Here is a 24,221-nt window from a genome sequence, read left to right on the forward strand (position 1 = left end):
TTTAGTCTCCTTCTAGCGCCGGCTGTGCCCACCACCAATAACTGTATGCCAGGTATGTTACATGTAGTCACTTACCTCAGCTATGAAAACAACCACAACACAATCCTGTTTTTCTGCTGCAGACAACTCTGAGAAAAGGGACCTCAAAGTATCCATCAAGTAGCTCTGCTTGTCTCTCTTTACAGTAGGGATGCCAATAACTATAGACACTGCGGAGAATAGACAACATGTAATCATGTAACAGCTACCAGGATACTAATCATTTCCGTCATGTTACGGTGTTGGGTTAAAAGGGACACTTGAAACAGTAACAGGGTATTTTTGTTTAATGCAAGTATCATTTAAATCTATTTTTTCTATGTTATAGTGGCTGCACTGTGCTGTTAACCAGGAGGGGTTCAGGTCCAGAGTCGCCAAAGCACTACTCTGCAGTGTGTCGCTCCTGCATAGGCTGCGTGCACAGATCAGTGTACAGGATCAACAGTAAGTCTAGGAGTCAGTATATACAGGTGCTTCTCACAAAATTAGAATATCATAAAAAGTTAATTTATTTCAGTTAAATACAAAAAAGTGAAACTCATATTAGATATAGGTCACTCTGTTTATAATGACTCTTTCAAGTGTTAATTTCTGTTAATGTTGATGATTATGGCTTACAGCCAATGAAATCCCAAACGTGATTACTTCAGTAAATTAGAATACTTTATAACACCAGCTTCAAAAATGATCTTAAAATCCGAAATGTTGGCCTACTGAAATGTATGTTCAGTAAATGCACTCAATACTTGGTCAGGGCTCCTTTTGCATCAATTACTGCATCAATGCAGCGTGGCATGGGGGTGATCAGTTTGTGGCACAGCTGAGGTTTTATGGAAGACCAAGTTGCTTTGATAGCAGCCTCCAGCTCATCTGCATTGTTGGGTCTGGTGTCGCTCATCTTCCTCTTGACAATACCCCATAGATTCTCTATGGGGTTAATGTCAGGCAAGTTTGCTGGCCAATCAAGCACAGTGATACTGTTGTTTTTAAACCAGGTATTGGTACTTTTGGCAGTGTGGAAAGGTGCCAAGTTCTGCTGGAGAATTAAATTTCACAATCCAAAAAGCTTGTCTGCAGAGGGAAGCATGAAGTGCTCTAAAATTTCCTGGTAGACGGCTGTACTGACTTTGGTTTTGATAAAACACAGTGGACCTACTCCAGCAGATGACATGGCTCCCCAAACCATCACTGATTGTGGAAACTTCTCACTAGACCTCAAGCAGCTTGGATTGTGTGCCTCTCCACTCCTCCTCCAGACTCTTGGACCTTGATTTCCAAATGAAATGCAAAATTTACTTTCATCTGAAAATAACACCTTGGACCACTGAGCAACAGTCCAGTTCTTTTTTCCTTGGCCCAGGTAAGACGCTTCTGGTGTTGTCTATTGGTCATCAGTGGTCTGACACAAGGAATGTGACACTTGTAGCCCATGTCCTGGATGCGTCTGTGTCTGGTGGCTCTTGAAGCAATGACTCCAGGAGCAGTCCACTCCTTCTGAATTTCCCCCAAATTTTTGAATGGCCTTTTCTTAAAGGGAACCTGTCACCCCGTTTTTTCAGATTGAGATAAAAATACTGTTAAAAAGGGCTTGCGCTGTGCGTTACAATAGTGTATGTAGTATACCCTGATTCCCCACCTATGCTGCGAAATACATTACCAAAGTCGCCGTTTTCGCCTGTCAATCAGGCTGGTCAGGTCAGGTGGGCGTGGTGACATCGCTGTTTCTTCCCCAGCTTTCCATTGGTGGCGTAGTGGTGTGCGCCTGTCCAAGTGCCGAATCCACTGCGCGCAGGTGAAGAAAAAGCGCGCGATCTGCGCTATTACCCTTGTCATCGGTGGAAGCGGCCATCTTCCTGAGGCCGCGCATGCGCAGATAGAGTGCTCTGCTGCACGGGGCTTCAGGAAAATGGCCGCGGGATGCCGCGCGTGCGCAGATGGAGATCGCGGCGGCCATTTTCCCAAAGCTGAGTTTGCATCTCGGCTTCAGGAAAATGGCCGCCGCGATCTCCATCTGCGCACGCGCGGCATCCCGCGGCCATTTTCCTGAAGCCCCGTGCAGCAGAGCACTCCATCAGCACACGCGCAGCCTCAGGAAGATGGCCGCCCCCACCGATGACAAGGGTAATAGCGCAGATCGCGCGCTTTTTCTTCACCTGCGTGCAGTGGATTCGGCACTTGGACATGCGCACACCACTACGCCACCAACGGAAAGCTGGGGAAGAAACAGCGATGTCACCACGCCCACCTGACCTGACCAGCCTGATTGACAGGCGAAAACGGCGACTTTGGTAATGTATTTCGCAGCATAGGTGGGGAATCAGGGTATACTACATACACTATTGTAACGCACAGCGCAGGCCCTATTTAACAGTATTTTTATCTCAATCTGAAAAAACGGGGTGACAGGTTCCCTTTAACAATCCTTTCAAGGCTTCAAGGCTGTGGTTCTCTCAGTTTCCTGTGCACCTTTTTCTACCACACTTTTTCCTTCCACTCAACTTTCCATTAATATGCTTGGATACAGCACTGTGTGAACAGCAAGCTTCTTTAGCAATTACCTTTTGTGACTTATTCTCCTTGTGGAGTGTGTCAATGACTGCCTTCTGGACATCTGTCAAGTCAGCAGTCTTCCCCAGGATTGTGGAGCCTACTGAAACAGACTAAGGGACCTTTTTAAACACTTAAGAAGCCTTTGCAGGTATTTTTTTGTTAATTATTATAATTTACTGAGATAATGACTTTTGGGTTTTCATTGGCTGTAAGACAATCATCAACATTAACAGAAATAAATACTTGAAATAGATCACTCTGTTTGTAATGACTATATAATATATGAGTTTCACTTTTTGTATTGAAGAAGTGAAATAAATTAACTTTTTGATGATATTTTAATTTTGTAAGAAGCATCTGTAGCTCTGTGGCAAGAGAGTTTTATGGACCAATAGATGCATACAAGTGCATTTCAAAGTCCACAAAGCCAGGTCTGGCAGTGGGTCTCCCAACCCAAACTTACAGCTTCACATGCCTATGAGGCTGTATGTTTGGGTCGGGAGTCTGGGCACTGCGTTCCGCATACAGAGGCTAAAATACCCTCATATCAACAACCCAGACTTACTATGGAGGCTTTACCTCGCTCTGTGTGTAGCTCGTACAGAAGCTGCACACTTCAGAGTGGTGTATTTATGGATGAGGATAATGGTGGTCACTCTTTATACTTCATATTCAGGTTAAGGTCACACCCAGTGCTCGCTGTGCATGCAGCACGCGTCCAGAAAGTGTCTGCTGAGCAGCCGTTTTCTAAAATGTTGCAGTGGCTGCATCAATAGATGTTTGCCTATAGTTAATGGCTGTACAGTTTTACAAAACATAATAATTTACATCAATATATATGAAAAATATGACACTATTCAATGCTATATTCTTTAGTGGCTATTTGCTCTGAATACCGATACCATTTCTGAGATTTATTGCTACAATGCTCTTTTAATATGACAACCCTTTGTTAACCAGTCGGCAACACAATTTATTAAGTCACCAGTTTCAGGAACAGTAGGTGATGATGATGTAATGAAATGTACCACTGTATAAAGAGGAATGGATGACTTTTAGGACTCCATGAAAGTTGAAAAACACAGAGGGTGCTGTAATTTTACCTAAATTTGTTGCCAATCACCTGTCCGATAACAGATCGCTAAGAAACTAGTGAGGAGAGTTTATATTCCTTCACGCAAGCCCAGTCCTCTGCATGCCGTCATATGATGCACACTGGGGTTGATTTACGCAAACTGTTCAGCAAAAATTGAAGTGATCTTCATTGTCTCACGGTGCCTGGTTACACTTGTCTGTCAACAGTAGGAGTGCAGGTATATTGTATTCCCTGTGGTCACCCTCCCCCTCAGTGATCAGGAGAAAAGCATGATCTACACGGGAGCGGACTGTATGTTCTCCCCATGTCCACATAGGTTTTCTTAGGGTACTAAGAAACATCTCAGTACCTTAGGCTAGGGTCACATTGCGTTAGTGCAACCCGTTTAGCGCTAGCGGGTTGCGCTAACGCAATGTTTTTACTGTGGCCGCGTCCCGGGGTCGCGGTAACGTCCCCGCTCTCGCAGATCCCCGATCTGCGAGAGCGGGGAACGGACCGCGGGCGCGCCTCGGACGCTGCAAGCAGCGTCCACGGCGCGCCAGAAAACACCGGCGCGTCGCTAGCGCGTGCCGAACATGGCACGCGCTAGTGCTGCGCGTTCCCATTGCCGTGAATGGGCGCGCTAACGGACGCGTTGCACGGCGTTAATTTCGCCGTGCAACGCTGTCCGTTAAGCGCGTTCCCATAACGCAATGGGAACCCAGCCTTACTCCTCAGAAAGTCACACTGTGTAATAGAGAAATTATACTGTGAGCACCACTGGGCACAGAGTGCTGAAGAATATGTTGGTGCTATACAAATACCATTTTTCCATTTTCCTTGTGTCCCTGTATAGGACTTTCTGTATGATTCTGAAACACATACCAGAGGCAGTTGTTTTTTTCTGTTTACTTGCATGATTATCTTATAAGGGTATGTTCACACGTGGAGACAGATTCTACGCACCACTCAGATAATACTTCAATTCATTTTTTCAGCAGAAATGTATAATTTAACTACAAACACATCATGATAACAAAACACCATGCATGCTATCTCAGGCTTACGCAATAAAATGAGCCGTTTGTTGTGGTTTATTGACCGTGTGTTTCCAGCAGATAACTGAAAACCAGGATCATCTAAATCCTGACTCAAAGCCTCGTGACCACAATGCCGTCATCATGGTGTGCCATTCATCTGCACTCAGCAGTAATGTACATAGTGAAGAACCTTCCTCTGACATGTAGCACCACCCTGAGTACTCAACAATTTAACTATTCAAGTACCAGGTTATAGAGTTAAAAAAATTTCTTGTGAGACCTTATTAAAAGGTGTTAAGTGGGTAAAGATTATCATTTTGACATATTTTCTCCACCTGAGAAGTGTTTTTCTTTACACTAATGTAAGGACAAGCCGGCATAAATGAATGAGCAGCAGCAGAAGGCGTCAAATATCTGTGAAGCTAACATTACTCCGAGGCCATGATTAATGGAAGCAGGACCAATGGTATGGTGGCATTATGTTACAGGGTTCACACTAAGTTTTAAATTAACCGCAGTCACCCTGTTTGTGAACTGCCATAAATAGAGATAATACCAATGTATTATCTAGGATTCATTGTTCTCAGACTAGAATTACACAAGCAGTCCTTGGTACAAACACAAAAGTGAGTCCAAGCAAAATGTTATCAGTGGAATGCCATGAAGGACAAAATCGGATGCCGGACCAGCAAATCTTATTCCTCACCCCCAATTATTAGGCTACATAATTTTCCTTTCTATTGGATTCACTTCTGGCCTCAAAAATTGCAATTCTAAATCCGGTTTTAAAGCAGATTTGTCACCAAACGCATACATGTGTAAGTACACAGAGACTGTTACCTGGAAACTGCGAATGGCTCACTAAATCAGTCTGATAACTTAGAACTGATGAGGCTAGTATACCTACGGTACTTAAAGTCTGGGCAGAATGGCTGTATGATCCTTAGAAATAAATGAGTATTTTAGGAGTCCAGCTAATAAGTACAAGAGCTCATGAGTCCAATAGATACAATCTCCACGTTCTCAGCCAGGCTCCGAGCTTCTCTTCAGACGCAGGACTAAATATACTGACATTGACACTCTGATTCGGATTTTCAAAGTAAAGGTACCTTCACACTAAACGACGCTGCAGCGATCCAGACAACAATCCGGATCGCTGCAGCGTCGCTGTTTGGTCGCTGGAGAGCTGTCACACAGACAGCTCTCCAGCGACCAACGATGCCGGTAACCAGGGTAAACATCGGGTTACTAAGCGCAGGGCCGCGCTTAGTAACCCGATGTTTACCCTGGTTACGATCGTAAAAGTAAAAAAAACAAACACTACATACTTACCTTCCGCTGTCTGTCCCCGGCGCTCTGCTTCTCTGTACTGGCTGTGAGCACAGCGGCCGGAAAGCAGAGCGGTGATGTCACCGCTCTGCTTTCCGGCCGCTGTGCTTACAGTGAGTGCAGGAAAGCACAGCGCCGGAGGACAGACAGCGGAAGGTAAGTATGAAGCGTTTGTTTTTTTTACTTTTAGGATGGTAACCAGGGTAAACATCGGGTTACTAAGCGCGGCCCTGCGCTTAGTAACCCGATGTTTACCCTGGTTACCAGCGAAGACATCGCTGAATCGGCGTCACACACGCCGATTCAGCGATGTCAGCGGGAGAGCCAGCGACCAAATAAAGTTCTGGCCTTCTAGCCCCGACCAACGACATCACAGCAGGATTCTGATTGCTGCTGCGTGTCAAACTGAACGATATCGCTAGCCAGGACGCTGCAACGTCACAGATCGCTAGCGATATCGTTTAGTGTGAAGGTACCTTAAGTACACACATCTCACCAGGTCTAAGATCTATTTAACAAGTAATGCAGGTGCAGTGTGTGTTGTAAATCAGGTTACTGATCTGGTTTTAACAATTGGTAGGAGGCTAAGGCCATGTGCACACGTACAGTATTTTTCGCGTTTTTTTCGCTATAAAAACGCGAAAAAAACACTTCCATATGCCTCCTACTATTTACAATGTATTCCGCATTTCTTGTGCAAATGTTGCTTTTTTTTCTCGCGAAAAAAATTGCATCGCGGAAAAAAAAGCAACATGTTCATTAGGGTATGTGCACACATCAGGATTTCTTGCAGAAATTTCCTGAAGAAAAACGGAAATTTTCTGCAAGAAATCCGCATTTTTTTTTTTTGGCGTTTTTTCCCCATTTTTTTTGCGGTTTTCTTAGCATTTTGCAAGCGTAATTAGCTTGCAGAATGCTAAAGTTTTCCAAGCGATCTGTAGCATCGCTTGGAAAACTGACTGACAGGTTGGTCACACTTGTCAAACATAGTGATTGACAAGTGTGACCAACTTTTTACTATAGATGCTGCCTACGCAGCATCAATAGTAAAAGATAAAATGTTTAAAAATAATAAAATTAAAAAAAAGGTTATACTCACCCGCAGACAGCAGATCTCCTCAGCGGCGTCCGTTCCTTTAGATGGTGTGTGTGTGCAGGACCTTCGATGACGTCGCGGTCACGTGAGCGGTCGCGCGACCAATCACAGGACCGCGACGTCATCGTAGGTCCTTCACACAGACCATCTATAGGAACAGAAGCGGCAGCATGCAGCGCAGAGAGGCGGGAAGACATCGAAGGTGAGAATATGACTATTTTTTATTTTAATTTTTTTTTGACCAATTATATGGTGCCCAGTCCTTGGAGGAAAGTCTCCTCTCCTCCACCCTGGGTACCAACCGCACATAATCTGCTTACTTCCCACATGGTGTGCACAGCCCCATGCGGAAAGTAAGCAGATCAATGCATTCCTAGGTGTGCGGAGTCACCGCAATTCCGCAAATTTAATGAACATGTTGGCTTTTTTTCCGCGATGCGATTTTTTTCGCAGAAAAAAAAGCAACATTTGCACAAGAAATGCGGAATATATTGTAAATAGTAGGAGGCATATGGAAGCGTTTTTTTCGCATTTTTATCACGTTTTATAGCGAAAAAACACGAAAAAAAAGCGAAAAATACTGTATGTGTGCACATGGCCTTAAATTTGCAGAATTGCGGTGACTCCGCACACCTAGGAGTGCACTGATCTGCTTACTTTCCGCATGGGGCTGTGCACACCATGCGGGAAGTAAGCAGATTATGTGCGGTTGGTACCCAGGGTGGAGGAGAGGAGACTCTCCTCCACGGACTGGGCACCATATAATTGGTAAAAAAAAAAGAATTAAAATAAAAAATAGTCATATTCTCACCTTCGATGTCTTCCCGCCTCTCTGCGCTGCATGCTGCCGCTTCTGTTCCTATAGATGGTCTGTGTGAAGGACCTGCGATGACGTCGCGGTCCTGTGATTGGTCGCGCGACCGCTCATGTGACCGCTCACGTGACCTCGACGTCATCGAAGGTCCTGCACACACACACCATCTAAAGGAACGGACGCCGCTGAGGAGATCTGCTGTCTGCCGGTGAGTATAACCTTTTTTTTAATTTTATTATTTTTAAACATTCTATCTTTTACTATTGATGCTGCATAGGCAATATCTATAGTAAAAAGTTGGTCACACTTGTCAAACACTATGTTTGACAAGTGTGACCAACCTGTCAGTCAGTTTTCCAAGCGATGCTACAGATCGCTTGGAAAACTTTAGCATTCTGCAAGCTAATTACGCTTGCAAAATGCTAAGAAAACCGCAAAAAAATGGGGGAAAAAACGCAAAAAAAAAATGCGGATTTCTTGCAGAAAATTTCCGGTTTTCTTCAGGAAATTTCTGCAAGAAATCCTGACGTGTGCACATACCCTTTGAGTAGTAGTCTGTGCTCATGTACTAGATTAAAAAAAATCTGCTTCAAGATTGAACCAACTTCTTTATCTGGAGAACCACAAGTGTTCTCCTAAAAAAACTTAGTTTAACTTCGAAACGCGTTGAGAATAAACCACATGGTCTAATCCATCATCACATCCTCTGGATTTCTTGAACCTAGCGCATCAGTGCAGACTATTATTTCTATCCTCCTACCAATTGCTCTACATGGTGGGGTCTCCCAAACTGAGGGTACCTTGATTCCTCAGTTGTGGGTTTAACACCACCAAAAGGTGTGCAATTCCTATACCTCTCATCCAAGACAAACTTCTACACCGGATAAAACCTTTATGTGCTTCGCGTCCTCCTTCTTCCTACAGATCTGCTTTTGACATACCAGTAATCCCAACTTTTCAAGTTATTTAACTAATATATTGTAGAATGAGAGCTGCCAGGCATTTCATTGTTGCTGCCTAAAGAAGCATTTTTCTAGTAACGTAATGAAGTCCCCAAATACAGGACTCCATGTCCTCGAACCTCTTTGTAGAATATTTACCTTTCTTATCTACTAGTAATAAGCGAACATGCTAGAATAACGTGCAGCTGTTAGACAGCCGCAACACATGCAGGGTTTGCCTAACAGGCAGGCATTCCCCACATGAGTTCAGGCTGTCTAACAGCTGCAGGGACTCGAACATATTATTCGAGCACGCCCAAGATGCTCGAATATCACATTCACTCATCACTAATTTCTAAATAATGAAAGGGAAGGGCAAACATGCATGTCTTTATAGGATTTAGAATGCTACAAGGGCTCATACAGCTAACCAACATGCAGGTGAAACCCAGGTCCAAATTTGGCCCGAGGCCCATCAGATTCCCAATGATGACAAGCATAAGCAACATCTATCTACGGTAATTAAATTCCTTTTATACAATTATATGGCAAAGATAATGCTCCTCAGAAGATTTCATTGAGCCATTTATAATTTATATGGAATCTGAACCGCTCATGTAGTTTCAATATAAACCTTTTCAGAAACCAATTAAAATACCTAAAGAACTGACATGAAAAGCATAGAAATACACTTTTCAAAAGCTGGGTAATTTGTTCTATGAGCACTATTATGTCATCCAGACAAATCCATAGATTAGATGAAACTGTTCATTTGCTAAAAGATTTTCTTACCTCCTGTCCTTCCATGCCCATAATGCACAATGGGCTTCAGGCTGTCTTCATGTCCCAACAAATGAGGCAGAAACATGTATATATTTGTAAACTGAATGGGGAGTTTGCTGGTCATATTCAAAACCCTCCATTTGATCTCCTCAACTGTAAGAACGAGAAAAAAAAAAGTGTGAACAAATAGTACATGGATATCTTCATCTGAGAAAGAATTACAAAAAGATAGACATACTGACGGAAATATATATAAATTTTTCTTCATTCTTCCATTCTTTACATGATTAAGCAGCAGCAGAGATTTATTCAAAGACAGCCACACAAGCATTAGAAACCGCAGTCTGACTTTATGGCTTTATTTCGTGTGCAGTCCCCATTACCCATGAGGAATTTTCAGCACAATCTGAACCTTCTCTTAGCCTTCTAGCATAAATATTAAGAGATAAACTAATTTGTTAAGAGATTTGAGCCTCTTAATAAATTTGGCAAAACGTAAATGTGGCACCCCTAGAGGTATTTGCCACAAATATAGTTACTGACACTGAATACAAATACTAAAATAGCAAGACTGCACTACCACCTCCGGCCAGAAGGGGGAGCTCCAGAGACTCCCCTTGATCCATTCTGGTCTGAGAGAAGAAATGGCAGTTGGGCTAAGGAGCTGAAAGTGAGAGGTCATACAGCTGAATTTCTAACAGCCCTATGACGGTTTCCAGGCCCAAATCACCGGCCTGAGAAGAAGAGGGATAGAGAAAAAGGACATTGTGAGAACCGGGTAGCATTAATCACTACCCAGAACAGGCGCAAAGACGGATACCGGATCCGTGGCTGTATTCATTACATATAATACAGCAACCGGAAAAACGTGAGGTGATATCAGCTTCACTAGGGTCGGACGCAGCAACAGACACAGAGTTCAGCGGTACTCCCGGAGGGGGTAAGCCGATAAAAGGACTCGGGTTGCCCGTCGAACCAGGACCCGGAGGGGACAGATTGGGCCGGCAGCCAGTTCACATACAGCAGCAGGGCCACACAGATATTGCGTACAATAAGAGGCGAAGACCCCGGCAGGGTCAAAGTAACTCAGAGTTCCCATACAGACTCCGGTGACAGGACTGGTTGTAAATCCTTTTTTGTTAAAGTAAACTGGTTAAACGTTTCAGTGCCTCAGTCTTTCATTTGGACAATAGCCATCTATCCAGGATTGGGATCATCACCGCTGGGAGAACCTGCTGCTGATCAAGTAAGTGCCTGTTCCCTCACGATACCCTTTACACTGTGCATTGCCTGAGGCCACAGCACCGGGTCAAGCCACCCGTGACATCCCCCTCAAGAGACAGACCCCATTGGTCCGGTGCTGGGTACCCCGGTCTCTCGGGCGTCACAATTGGCGTCACGAACAGGATAGAGCCAGCCCATATACTGGGTATTGTGTGCCGTGATTGGAGCCCAAAACTTTGAAAACTTGGATGAAAAATCGTGAAAATTGACTTTATTAAAGAAAATTCCATTTCCCATTAAAAACTATTGAAAGTGACTTTTCCCCATTGGTTATAATTGAGTAAAGATGGCCGCCATCCCCTGAGGTAATCACCTCATAACCGTTAGGCGCGAGACTGTTAATTGAGCTACGCCATTACCTGAGCCCCAGTCTAACTGAAAAACTTCAGAATCCGCCATTACAGAGCGCGCGGCGGGCGGGAGCAGCAGGGGGCGTGTCATTGTGGGCGGCACCAAGCTGAGCGCTCTGACGTCAGAGCAAGGGGAAAACCAATCCTGCTGCACAGCAGAACGAATCTACACTATCCCGACGGAAGCGGAGGACCGGAAGGGTCCGGATTAACTAAGGGGGCACAGTATGTCGCAGCAGCACCCGGCGGCGCTAATGCAGCTGAAAGACAGAGTGTCGATAGAGCGTCTGGTAGCGCAGCGGTGCAAGGAGTGGCGCCCATCATGCCGGTGCTGATGCCATATACCCCAGGTGGCCCGTGGCTTCCAATGTATGAAGGTAAGCCTAATACCCTTGACGATTTCAGAGAAAAGATGCTGGCCCATTTTAACATGTTCCCCGTGGGTGAAGTTCAGCGTGTTAGTCTCCTGATGATGCAGTTAAGTGGCCATGCTAAGCGAGAAGTCACAGCATGGGCAGCTGATCTAAAAGGCACTGTTGAACGCATATTTGCTGGATTAAAAGCTACATTTGAAACCACTGCCAGCAGGAAAGCTAAAATACGATTCTTTAATTGCAAACAAAAAGTTAATGAGGGCGTGAGAGACTTTGCCTTAAACCTGCAGGAAGCCCTTAAATCACTTACACTGGCTGAACCCATTTTTAACACCAGAGCGGATAAACTGCTAAGAGATCAATTTATGGAGGGACTCTACACCCCTTCTCACCGGGGGCATGTGAGCATGCTTGTTTTTAAGAACCCTGAATTGACATTTGCTCAATTAAAGGAGAGCGCTATACGTCTCCAGCTGGCAGAGGCACCTCGGGATCAGGATCCTGCGCAACCTATGGCAGAGGCACCTCAACAACAGGGAGTGCCAGTGACATCAGCTATGTCCGGGGCCATTGCTAAGCCCCTGGGGCCCAGTACTAATGAGGCTCTTCAACAAAAGCTTGACTCTTTAACTGATGTTTTTGCTTCAATGGCTAAAACCATGCAGGAGATGAGAGGACCCAAGATAGAGTTCGCAAACCATAGAGAGGATGTTCCATGGATGAGACCCCGGAGATACCCGACATGGAGAGGACGACCCCGCGACCGCTACCAACCGGATGGACAGCCCATTTGCCGCCGTTGCCAGCAGCCAGGCCACTTTGCACGAGATTGTGATTTAAACGGGAATCCCCTGTGAATGCGGGCCGCTTCGCAGGAATGAACTTTCAAGGCCCAACACCCTGGCACGACAGGTACATCGGAGGACGACCCATTATCCCTATCGTGCTGGACGGAATTCCCCTCAACGCTTTGCTGGACACAGGTTCCCAGATTTCATCTATACCGTATATCCTTTATAAGAGGTACTGGGCTGATGCAGATATTGATAAAGGGCCCTCTGATGTTGAACTAGATATATGGGCCAGTAATGGTAAGTTGGTACCGAAACTAGGATTCAGGGAGATGACCATAAAGATTGGTAAAGTAGAATTGAAGAAACAGGGTATAATTGTTGTTGATGTTGACCGGCGGAACTGTGAACCAACTGTATTGATAGGAATGAATGTGTTAGAGAACTGCTTTTCCGAAGTTATTTCTGTCTTACAGCAAATTGCTGAAACTGCCCAATCCTGCCAGCAGAGAGTTCTCCAAAGGGAAATAAAAGTATTGATGTTAAGGCAACAGGTAGAAGTTGCAGGTGGAGAAATCGGCAGTGTGAGGGTAAGTGATCCAACATCTATTGTAATCCCACCAAAAACAGAAATGCTGGTATGGTGTAGAGCAGCCATTGGTACTAAGGGACGAGATTATCAAGCCTTAATAGAACCAATGTACACCGACAGCAGGCCCACTATACTCACAGCACGAGGGGTAGTCGAGGTACACCGGGGACGAGTGCCGGTACGACTTTTGAACAGTGGAGAGGAAGAGGTCACTTTGCCAAGGTATGCTACAGTGGCAAAGCTATATACTGTTGACAACAATGCCATCACAACCATTGAGCCCTTAGAACCAACCTGTCAGGTGGAAGGCAACAGCTCAGACGGAGAATTGGAGGATTGGTGTCAACAGCTACACGTGGGCATAAATTCAACACCTACCCATCAAAAACAAGGGGTGTATAGGCTAGTGACGGAATATGAACAAGTCTTCAGTAAACACCCATTGGACTTCGGACGGATAGAAGGGGTAGAACACACAATCCCCACCAGTGACCATCCCCCAATAAAAGAAAGATATAGACCCATACCGCCCGCTCACTATCAATGTGCAAAAGATATGCTGAGGGAGATGAAACAGGCCGGGGGAATAAGAGACAGCTGTAGCCCCTGGGCGGCCCCTCTAGTGCTTGTCAAAAAAAAGGACGGAACCATGAGAATGTGCGTAGACTACCGGCGGATTAATAACATCACCCATAAAGACGCCTACCCCTTGCCTAGGATAGAAGAGTCCTTGACTGCTTTGAAATCTGCTAATTATTTTTCCACCTTAGACTTAACAAGCGGGTATTGGCAAGTCCCTGTGGCTGAGAGAGATAAGGAAAAGACGGCATTCACCACACCAATGGGTCTATGTGAATTTAATCGCATGCCATTCGGACTCTGCAACGCATCTGGTACCTTCCAGCGGCTGATGGAATGCTGCCTCGGACACAAGAACTTCGAGACCGTCCTCCTGTACCTAGATGATGTGATCGTCTACTCAAAGACTTACGAACAACACTTAATAGACCTGGCAGAAGTGTTCGAAGCCTTATCCAGGTATGGCATGAAAATCAAGCCATCCAAATGTCACCTTCTCAAGCCAAAGGTACAGTACCTGGGACACATCGTGAGTTTGGAGGGAGTAGCACCGGATCCCGAGAAAATAAGCGCCATAAGGGATCGGCCAAGACCTACCAACGCAAAAGAAGTGAGGCAATTCCTGGGATTGGTGGGTTACTATCGCAGATTTATAAAAGGATTTACCAAATTGGCAGCACCCTTGCAAGATGCCTTGGTAGGGCAGACGAAGAAACCTTCAAACCGAAACCCTCCTTTTCAGTGGAACGATGAAAGGGAAGACTCCTTTGAACAACTAAAGAAGGCACTAACCGGAGAAGAGGTTCTGGCATACCCAGATTACCATCAACCTTTCATCCTCTACACCGATGCCAGTAATGTGGGACTAGGAGCGGTGCTGTCACAAAAGCAAGAAGGTCGGGAGAAAGTCATCGCCTTTGCAAGTAGAAAGCTCCGGCCTACTGAAAGAAATCCAGAAAATTATAGCTCCTTCAAATTGGAACTACTGGCAGTAGTTTGGGCTGTGACTGAACGTTTCAAACACTATCTGGCTGCTGCAGAATTTATTGTCTATACTGACAACAATCCGTTGACCCACCTGGACACAGCCAAATTAGGTGCATTAGAACAGCGATGGATAGCCCGGTTATCTAATTACAACTTCAAGATCAAGTATCGAGCAGGTCGCAAGAATGGAAATGCCGATGCCCTATCCCGGATGCCACACTTGAGAGATGTAGAAGAAGAAACGGGGGAGCTTGAAGAAATTGAACTACCAGCCTTCCATCATCCCAAGGCAAAACATCATCAGTCAAGTACCTATCAGAAAGAACAAGAGGTGAATTTTAATCCGTTAGCACACCATAGATGGGCTGACACCCAAGACAGCAATCCGGCTGTGAAGTTGGTGAAGGAACTGCTGACTGAGCAAAGTGCATATCCCGATGAGGATGCCCCATAAGAGACGCATCAACTCTGGAAAGAGAGAGGCAAAATGTTCCTGTATCAAGGGAAGCTCTGTAGAAGGTACACCAATCCGAAAACACATGAATTGGTTTGGCAGATTATCGTGCCTAAACAAGATGTGAAGATGGTCCTCGAAGCTTACCATAATGGTGCTGGTCACTTCGGTTGGAAAAAGTTAGAAATACTTCTAAGAGAAAGATTTTATTGGGTCGGGATGAGAAAATCAATCGAACAGTGGTGCAGAAACTGTGGCCCGTGCAACCTCAGAAGAAACGATCAAAAGAACCAAAGAGCACCACTGCAGCCCATAATCACCAAACAACCACTTGAACTTGTAGCCATAGACCACGTGAAGTTGACACCAAGCCGGTCCGGCTATGTCTATGCCTTGACCATCGTGGACCATTATTCACGCTTCTTGGTAGTAGTACCCGTAAAAGATCTGACAGCAAAAACAGCAGCCAAAGCGTTCCAAACATACTTTTGTAGACCCCATGGATATCCGGAACAGGTTCTCACCGACCAAGGTACAGCCTTTGAATCAGAGATCTTCAGAGAATTCTGTAATATGTATGGTTGCAAAAAGATCCGGACGGCGGCCTATCATCCACAAACAAACGGCTTATGCGAGAAGATGAACCATATTGTAATAGAACTACTAAAGACTTTACCTGAGGCAGAAAGGAATCAATGGCCAGAGAAATTGCTTGACTTGGTGGATCTGTATAATCATGTCCCGGTGAGTTCCACCAATTGCACCCCAGCTTACCTTATGCGTGCAAGACCCGGTCAATTACCAATCGATCTAGAAATGGGAATTCTGAAACCAGACGCAGAAGTCCAAGACTCCAATTGGGATATCATACGGCAAAAGCAGTATCGCCAAGTGCAAGAGAGTGTGGAAAGAAGCCTTCAGCAAACTAGAGAAAGACAAGAGCGAACTTTCAACCAGAATGCTCTAGCGACCCCATTAAGACCGGGTGACCAAGTGCTCAAGAGAAATCGTCGAACCAATAAACTAGACAATCAGTGGGAAGCCGTACCCTACACAGTTTTACCAACAAGAATGGATAATCCTAAAATGTGTCTCATTAGCAAAAACGGGGGCTTATCATCTGTACTAGTGTCAAGAGACAATCTTAAATTATGTCCGGAAGCATTGAAAGAGACAGAAGTTGTCCAGCCAGAACCAGAAGTTATTCAACCCATGCAGGTCCAACCAGTAAAGGAAAAAGAAGAGGAAATGTATCACACCTGTATAGGAGACTTTCCCAAAACCCTACTAACATACCATGGTGCAGTAGTGGTTCCCATGGTGGCCTTTTACCCAACACCGAACCCAATACCAGAAGTCCCAAGACAGGAAGAGGCTGACCCCGTACTACAGGAGGTTCCAGGCCAGGAAGAACAAATTCCTGATCAGAGTAATCCCATTCACGGTGGACTTGCCAACTCCATAGTCATGGAATTATCTTTAGCAGAGCGGGCAGATACTACATCCGCAGTAGACAGTAGTACACCACATGGAGAGATACCGCTGTTACGTAGATCACAGCGTAGTACCCAGGGTCAATTACCGGCCAGGTATGCAGATTACCAACTATAAAACTATAGTCATTGTTATTATTCTGCAGCGTTTAAGCCCAGTGCCTACAGAGACTTGTCTGTATGAACTTCTTGCATATTCTTGAACTTTTTATCAGCCCGGAGGCACTAAATCAAAGCTCCGGAAAGACTGCTTTTTGAACTTTGCTTTTTGCTCTTTTTGAACTTTCTTTAGACGTTATATTGATAACTCCGTTGGAAAAATGGAACTAAATTCTTGGACACAAAGTGCAGTGCCTTTCCTAGTACCTTCAAGGATAGAACTGTATTAATGGACGCTATTTGAAGTGACTTTTTACAGAACTCTATTTTTGTTTCCTTGAGTGGTTTTTGTAACTTTTCATTTTTAAGACTCTGTACATATTGATTGTTATTTCAAAATGTTATCGTCCCACGGTCCCGGAGTACTGTTCTTAACTAAGGGGGAATGTGGCACCCCTAGAGGTATTTGCCACAAATATAGTTACTGACACTGAATACAAATACTAAAATAGCAAGACTGCACTACCACCTCCGGCCAGAAGGGGGAGCTCCAGAGACTCCCCTTGATCCATTCTGGTCTGAGAGAAGAAATGGCAGTTGGGCTAAGGAGCTGAAAGTGAGAGGTCATACAGCTGAATTTCTAACAGCCCTATGACGGTTTCCAGGCCCAAATCACCGGCCTGAGAAGAAGAGGGATAGAGAAAAAGGACATTGTGAGAACCGGGTAGCATTAATCACTACCCAGAACAGGCGCAAAGACGGATACCGGATCCGTGGCTGTATTCATTACATATAATACAGCACCCGGAAAAACGTGAGGTGATATCAGCTTCACTAGGGTCGGACGCAGCAACAGACACAGAGTTCAGCGGTACTCCCGGAGGGGGTAAGCCGATAAAAGGACTCGGGTTGCCCGTCGAACCAGGACCCGGAGGGGACAGATTGGGCCGGCAGCCAGTTCACATACAGCAGCAGGGCCACACAGATATTGCGTACAATAAGAGGCGAAGACCCCGGCAGGGTCAAAGTAACTCAGAGTTCCCATACAGACTCCGGTGACAGGACTGGTTGTAAATCCTTTTTTGTTAAAGTAAACTGGTTAAACGTTTCAGTGCCTCAGTCTTTCATTTGGACAATAGCCATCTATCCAGGATTGGGATCATCACCGCTGGGAGAACCTGCTGCTGATCAAGTAAGTGCCTGTTCCCTCACGATACCCTTTACACTGTGCATTACCTGAGGCCACAGCACCGGGTCAAGCCACCCGTGACATCCCCCTCAAGAGACAGACCCCATTGGTCCGGTGCTGGGTACCCCGGTCTCTCGGGCGTCACATAACCAACATACTTTAGTGTATTTTATCGGATATTGTTTAGGAGGAAAATCACCATTTCCGAGTCATCACTGTATCAATACCTGTATGATTTTCAAATGCGTTTCTCTTCTCTGCCACTGCCCGTTTAAGCTCATCTAGAACGGCGCTTAGATCTCGAGATCGCTTCTGATTTTCTTGTTCTGCGAGGAAGAGTCTTTGTTGCAAATCTAAAAACTGCTTTTCATATGAATCCATTCCATATTCTGGAAAAGAAGAGGAGGAATCTCAATAAACAAATCAAATGTTACAGAAATATTACTACTAGGTCTTTTTTTGTTACAGATTTGAAAACATTTTTTCAGAACGTAGCAAAGAATTTACTTCTTCTCAATAAGTCAAAGAATAAGAAAAACAGTACTGTTATTAAAATACACACACATCTGCCAGGTAGGCTAGGGTTAATTCCTATTGTTACAGGTCCACCTGGACAGAAGTGACTAGAACCAGCCCAAGTGCTCACTGGTCAGGCTGCTGGGTAAGATGGGCAGAGTGGGTTGTGTTGGAGCTGGAGAGAAAAGTCAGAATCTCTCTCTTACTGCTCAGGCCGTGTACGCCAAGCTGAAAGAATCAGTAGACGATAGTTGTTTCGGTACTTTGAAACCAGTGGAAATAAACAGTATTCCGCTTATGATATAAAAAGTTTGAGCACCATGTGGCCACCTGAGAGAGTTATTATATCTATCAACATCAAGAGGAAAAGTGTTGTGGAATATGGAATTCACATGAATGATAGACATGATAATGATATGCAAATGATGAAAAAAATGGAAACAACATTTTCAAAACATCAGGATGCGTCCCGGTCAACTATGAGCACCACACGCAGTAACTGCAACACCAAAAAAGGAAAAGTCAGGGAATTATTAAAATCGCCGCATCGTGTTCAGAATATGAAAATGATAAAAAATACACAGAAGATTTTCAAAAACATCTTGATTAAGTTAGCACAGAATGATAAAGATATTAAACAACAACATCACAAAATGTTACCAATGTAATAACTACGTTGTCGAAGTATTGGATGAATATGCACCCAGTCGCTGAGAAACTAAACATCAAGGAGAAGTGTGGAAACCACACAAAAACACGACCAAAATAGGGTATAATATTACTATGAAAAAATCTTTATTGATACAAAAATACATAAATATAAATACAGTAAAAGAGAACATATAAACAGATCCCTGGACTACAATGGTACAAGCAGAAAAAGTGGTGGCGACCGCTGCAACAGATCGCCACTGTACCGAAGAGGACGCACAGACCGGAAACCCGGATACAATGGTATAAATATATACTGGTGACTAGACCCATAGAAAAACTACCTGTCTGGATGGTAAATATATATAGCAACTGACTAACAAATGAGCAGCATATGCAGCAAATAAGATCACACCTAAAACTATATACCACAGTGGGTTATTTATAGTGCTGCATTAAATGGTAAATACCTGCAGAACCTGCACACAATAGAGCAAAAAAGCAACCCATGCAACAAAAGAAGTCAGAAATAAGACTATAAGCCACCCTAGATCATTGTAATCCTACATGGATTAGGCAGGGCCACATTAGCAGTGTTGCTAAACAACTCACCGGCAGAGGGAGAAGTCACCCTCTAAAAGACGATGTATGAGCACCCTTGTGTTAACATGATCATGCCAATAGCTGCATGTCAAAGGTATAACCAGACAAAGCTGCCATGTGCGCAGCTAAAAATTACCTGAACGTGGGGGCATACCAAGTGGCCGGGTCCGGTGTGCACGTCCGCCCGACGCGCGTTTCGGAGCGGAAGCTCCTCCTGACGAAGAAGCTTCCGCTCCGAAACGCGCGTCGGGCGGACGTGCACACCGGACCCGGCCACTTGGTATGCCCCCACGTTCAGGTAATTTTTAGCTGCGCACATGGCAGCTTTGTCTGGTTATACCTTTGACATGCAGCTATTGGCATGATCATGTTAACACAAGGGTGCTCATACATCGTCTTTTAGAGGGTGACTTCTCCCTCTGCCGGTGAGTTGTTTAGCAACACTGCTAATGTGGCCCTGCCTAATCCATGTAGGATTACAATGATCTAGGGTGGCTTATAGTCTTATTTCTGACTTCTTTTGTTGCATGGGTTGCTTTTTTGCTCTATTGTGTGCAGGTTCTGCAGGTATTTACCATTTAATGCAGCACTATAAATAACCCACTGTGGTATATAGTTTTAGGTGTGATCTTATTTGCTGCATATGCTGCTCATTTGTTAGTCAGTTGCTATATATATTTACCATCCAGACAGGTAGTTTTTCTATGGGTCTAGTCACCAGTATATATTTATACCATTGTATCCGGGTTTCCGGTCTGTGCGTCCTCTTCGGTACAGTGGCGATCTGTTGCAGCGGTCGCCACCACTTTTTCTGCTTGTACCATTGTAGTCCAGGGATCTGTTTATATGTTCTCTTTTACTGTATTTATATTTATGTATTTTTGTATCAATAAAGATTTTTTCATAGTAATATTATACCCTATTTTGGACGTGTTTTTGTGTGGTTTCCACACTTCTCCTTGATGTTAAGTTAGCACAGAGTATGAGCTCCACATGCAGAAATATACGCACTTCCATGTTTTTGGAATGCCATAAATGAGGTTCTTAATGGTTGTCTGAGGAATGTTCTGCAACGCTGAATGCACTTGGGCATACAAGTTATCAAGATCCGCTGCTGGCAGCTCCCTTTGCAATTGCCTACCAATGATATTGTAGATGTGTTCGCTGGGAGGCAAGTCTGGAGATATGAGACGTAATGTTGAGAAACAGCTCCTAGGACACTTTCACGTGAGGTCAATGTAACACCTCTAGATGCACATCTGGCATGCAGCTCAATGTAATGTAAATGCCTACTGATGGTTTATGGAGACAGGCTTTAGGCCATGTTCACACAATCCTTTTTTTAATGCGGAACCGCCGCGATTTTGCCGCTGCGGGTCCGCAGCTGTTTTCCATGCAGGGTACATTACAATGTACCCTATGGAAAACAGGAACTGCTGTGCCCACATTGCGGAAAATCCCGAAAAAAGCCACGCTGAATAGCTGCGGTAAAAAAGAAGTACCATGTCACTTCTTTTTGCGGAACTGCAGTGGTTCTGCACCCATTGACCTCCATTGTGAGGTCAAACCCGCAGTAAAACCCGCAGACGAAAAAAATATCTGCGGGTTTTCTGCGGTTTGTGGTGCAGAACCGCTGCAGCAGGAAGTGCGTGGGCGGAGTGTGGCTGCCCCCCGTGCCCCAATCCCACCCCCCATGCTCCGATGCCACCCCCGTGCTCCGACGCCCCCCCCCCCCCCGTGCCCTAATCTCCCCCCCTTATACTTACCGGGCCTCCCGGTGTCCGTCCGGCCGTCTTCTCCCTGGGCACCGCCATCTTCCAAAATGGCGGGCGCATGCGCAGTGCGCCCGCCGAATCTGCCGGCCGGCAGATTCGTTCCAGGCACATTTTGATCACTGTGATAACCTCACAGTGATCAAAATAAAAAAAGGTAAATGCCCCCCCCCCTTTATCACCCCCATAGGTAGTAACAATAATAAAATAAAGGATTTTTTTTTTCCCCACTACAGTTAGAACTAGGGTTAGGGTTAGGGGTAGGGTTAGGGGTAGGGTTAGGGTTAGGGGTAGGGTTAGGGGTAGGGTTAGACTTAGGGGTAGGGTTAGGGGTAGGGGTAGGGTTAGGGCTAGGGTTAGGGGTAGGGTTAGGGGTAGGGTTTGGGGTAGGGTTAGGGGTAGGGTTAGGGTATTTTCAGCCATTTTAACCCTAAAAAAACTTCCTAGAAAATACACAGACTCTGCAGAGAAAACTGCATAAAAAACTGCACTAAAAACCGCATCAAAAAACGCATCAAAAAACGCACCAAAAAGCACCAAAAAACGCACCTGCGTTTTCTGCCAAGAGCTGCGGTTTTTAGTGCAGAAAAAACAGCAGGGAAATCAGGAACGTGTGAACATGGCCTTAGGCTTTTGAGGCTTTATGTTTGGGATGTGACTTTTGTATAATTTAAATTACAGTGCAGAATGGATCATTACACACCAAGACTATGTCGGCAATGCAATGAACATGCCTTCATAAGGGAATGTTACACCAGTCTTACTCCCGGGATTATTTTGTAGGATGGCATAATGTATTGTAGCCACACCCTTCTATTATTCGCTCCAGGTACACTAACAGCTCAGTGTTACAATGACTTGGTCATAGAACTAGTGGTACGGCCCTATAGCCAAAGTGTCCCAGGAGCCATTTTTACAACATAAGAGCTCCAAGTAATGTTGCTTGTTCTACTGCAAGCAGACTGCATGGAGTAAATGAGCTACCATGGCCTGCAAAGCCTCCAGACTTGTCTCTCATCAAGCACACCTGAAATGTCATTGATCAGCAATTATAAAGGGATCTGCCAGCAGTGTAGCCGAATATTCCTCAGACAACCATTAATACCAGCACTGACAGCAACCGAGGCATGTATGTGCTTGTATGGTGCTAATAATTTATATTGAATACGTTAAGATGTTTGGAATGCTTTGTTTCTAGTTTTGTATAATTTGCATACCATTAACATGTCTATCAATCCTGTGAATTCTGGAAATCTATGCCTTTTCCTTCCTACTGTTGCTGTTTCAATGTTGAGGCGTATATCTATCTATCAATCCATTTTTAGTAATTTATCCCAATGTTTCCTCTACCTGCCTTAAAGGAACACTGCACACAAATAATGGAGCATGTTCTTCTTAATGACCCATTTAGTTGAGACAATAAGCTGGTAATGAGTGATTATAGGAACACTTGTTAGTAGTAGCTAGTCTAAACAGGCCAGAAAACACCCAACAAATGGGCAGAATGTTCGTTCGCTGCATGCAATGATTTTTAAGCTGGCATAACAAATCAGATTTACAGGCACATCATCTTGTTTAAGGGGGATGAGGTGCAGCAAATAACATGGCATTCTATGGGAACAGAAAGATTGTTCTGTCCATGTGGAATGCTTGTTGGGCAGTCTATCAGGCCAGTAAATGAGTGACAATCGATTTTCATGCAGTCTATCAGCAGTTGTTGAACGGCTTGGATCAATCAATTTACAGAGACCATAACACCTGAGAAGAGTAAACATCACACATTTTTGGTTGCGTTTTCTGCATCATGCATTCCCCAAGGAGGGCCAGCCATTTATATAACAAAGGATGTTTTGATTAGAATGTGAAGGTTACAGCATTGTATATTTACAAGAAAAAAAATAAAAAAAGGCTTTAGGATTGGGAATTTATCATTCTGGTTTATACTAAAAATGGTACACAAAAGTAGAAAAGTAGAACATTTGTGTGTTTAAAATGTAACTTTTGACACCGATACCCAGGGCCGGCTCCAGGTTTTCGAGGGCCCCGGGCAAAAGAGTCTCAGTGGGCCCACCCCTTTAACACATACCCCGATTTATGATGCACAAATACGGCAGAGAAATGTATAGTACAATGCCAGATTTCACTTCTTACATGAGTGACAGCTATTGTAGATTCTGCAGTGTATATATACAGGAGGAAAGGTGCTGTGCAGTGTATATATACAGGAGAGGTGCTTTTCTGTTTTGAGTTTTTCTATGAAACAAAGACTTTTCCACATAAACGTTTGGTTTTGCGGCCCCAACAGATCTGTGCTACAAAGTAACAGGCGGCTCGGGCATTAATGAGGGACCTGATGCTGAATCCTTTCCACAAACCCTAATGACCCAATTAGTGCCCTGTCATTAGAAGCTCATTAAACGCCTCCCTGTCCTGAGCAGTCATATACAGTATGGGGGGGATCCTGCAGCCCACCCCCTGACTGCTCCATACCATACACTGCCCTCTGTCGCTCTCACTATTATCCTGTGCATTTCTCCTTCATCGTTACCCCATGTTACACTTGTCACCCCCCACTACAGAGTAGCAGGGCAGCCAATGTCACCCCCTCCCGGACCCTAATGGCAGCAGGAAATGTCTGCTCCTCTATTGGGTTGGAACCTGATTTAATCAAGGAATAATGTGGATTTGTTGCCGGTGGCTGCAGGGGAAGGGTTAAGTGATGCCATGTCCTTGGTGGGAGCAGTGGCAGCTGCTGGGACCTGGACAGAGACAACCAATGTTGCTGTGACTGCACAGTGTGACCTGGAGGAGAGAAGCTGA

General features: G+C 44.7%; 1 protein-coding gene across 1 annotated transcript in view; it reads right to left on the minus strand.

Moving 5' to 3' along the window:
• MGAT4D (MGAT4 family member D) overlaps positions 1-24,221 on the minus strand; it is a 279,960-nt gene that overhangs the window by 169,530 nt on the left and 86,209 nt on the right. Inside the window, exons 2-4 of the mRNA XM_069743979.1 lie at positions 18,087-18,248; positions 9,677-9,820; positions 76-209 (exon numbers count right to left, since the gene is read on the minus strand). Coding sequence (XP_069600080.1) covers positions 76-209; positions 9,677-9,820; positions 18,087-18,248 — 440 coding nt within the window. The remainder of the gene's footprint in view (positions 1-75; positions 210-9,676; positions 9,821-18,086; positions 18,249-24,221) is intronic.

Source organism: Ranitomeya imitator, chromosome 1 (genome assembly GCF_032444005.1).
Source record: "Ranitomeya imitator isolate aRanImi1 chromosome 1, aRanImi1.pri, whole genome shotgun sequence".
NCBI lineage: Eukaryota > Metazoa > Chordata > Amphibia > Anura > Dendrobatidae > Ranitomeya > Ranitomeya imitator.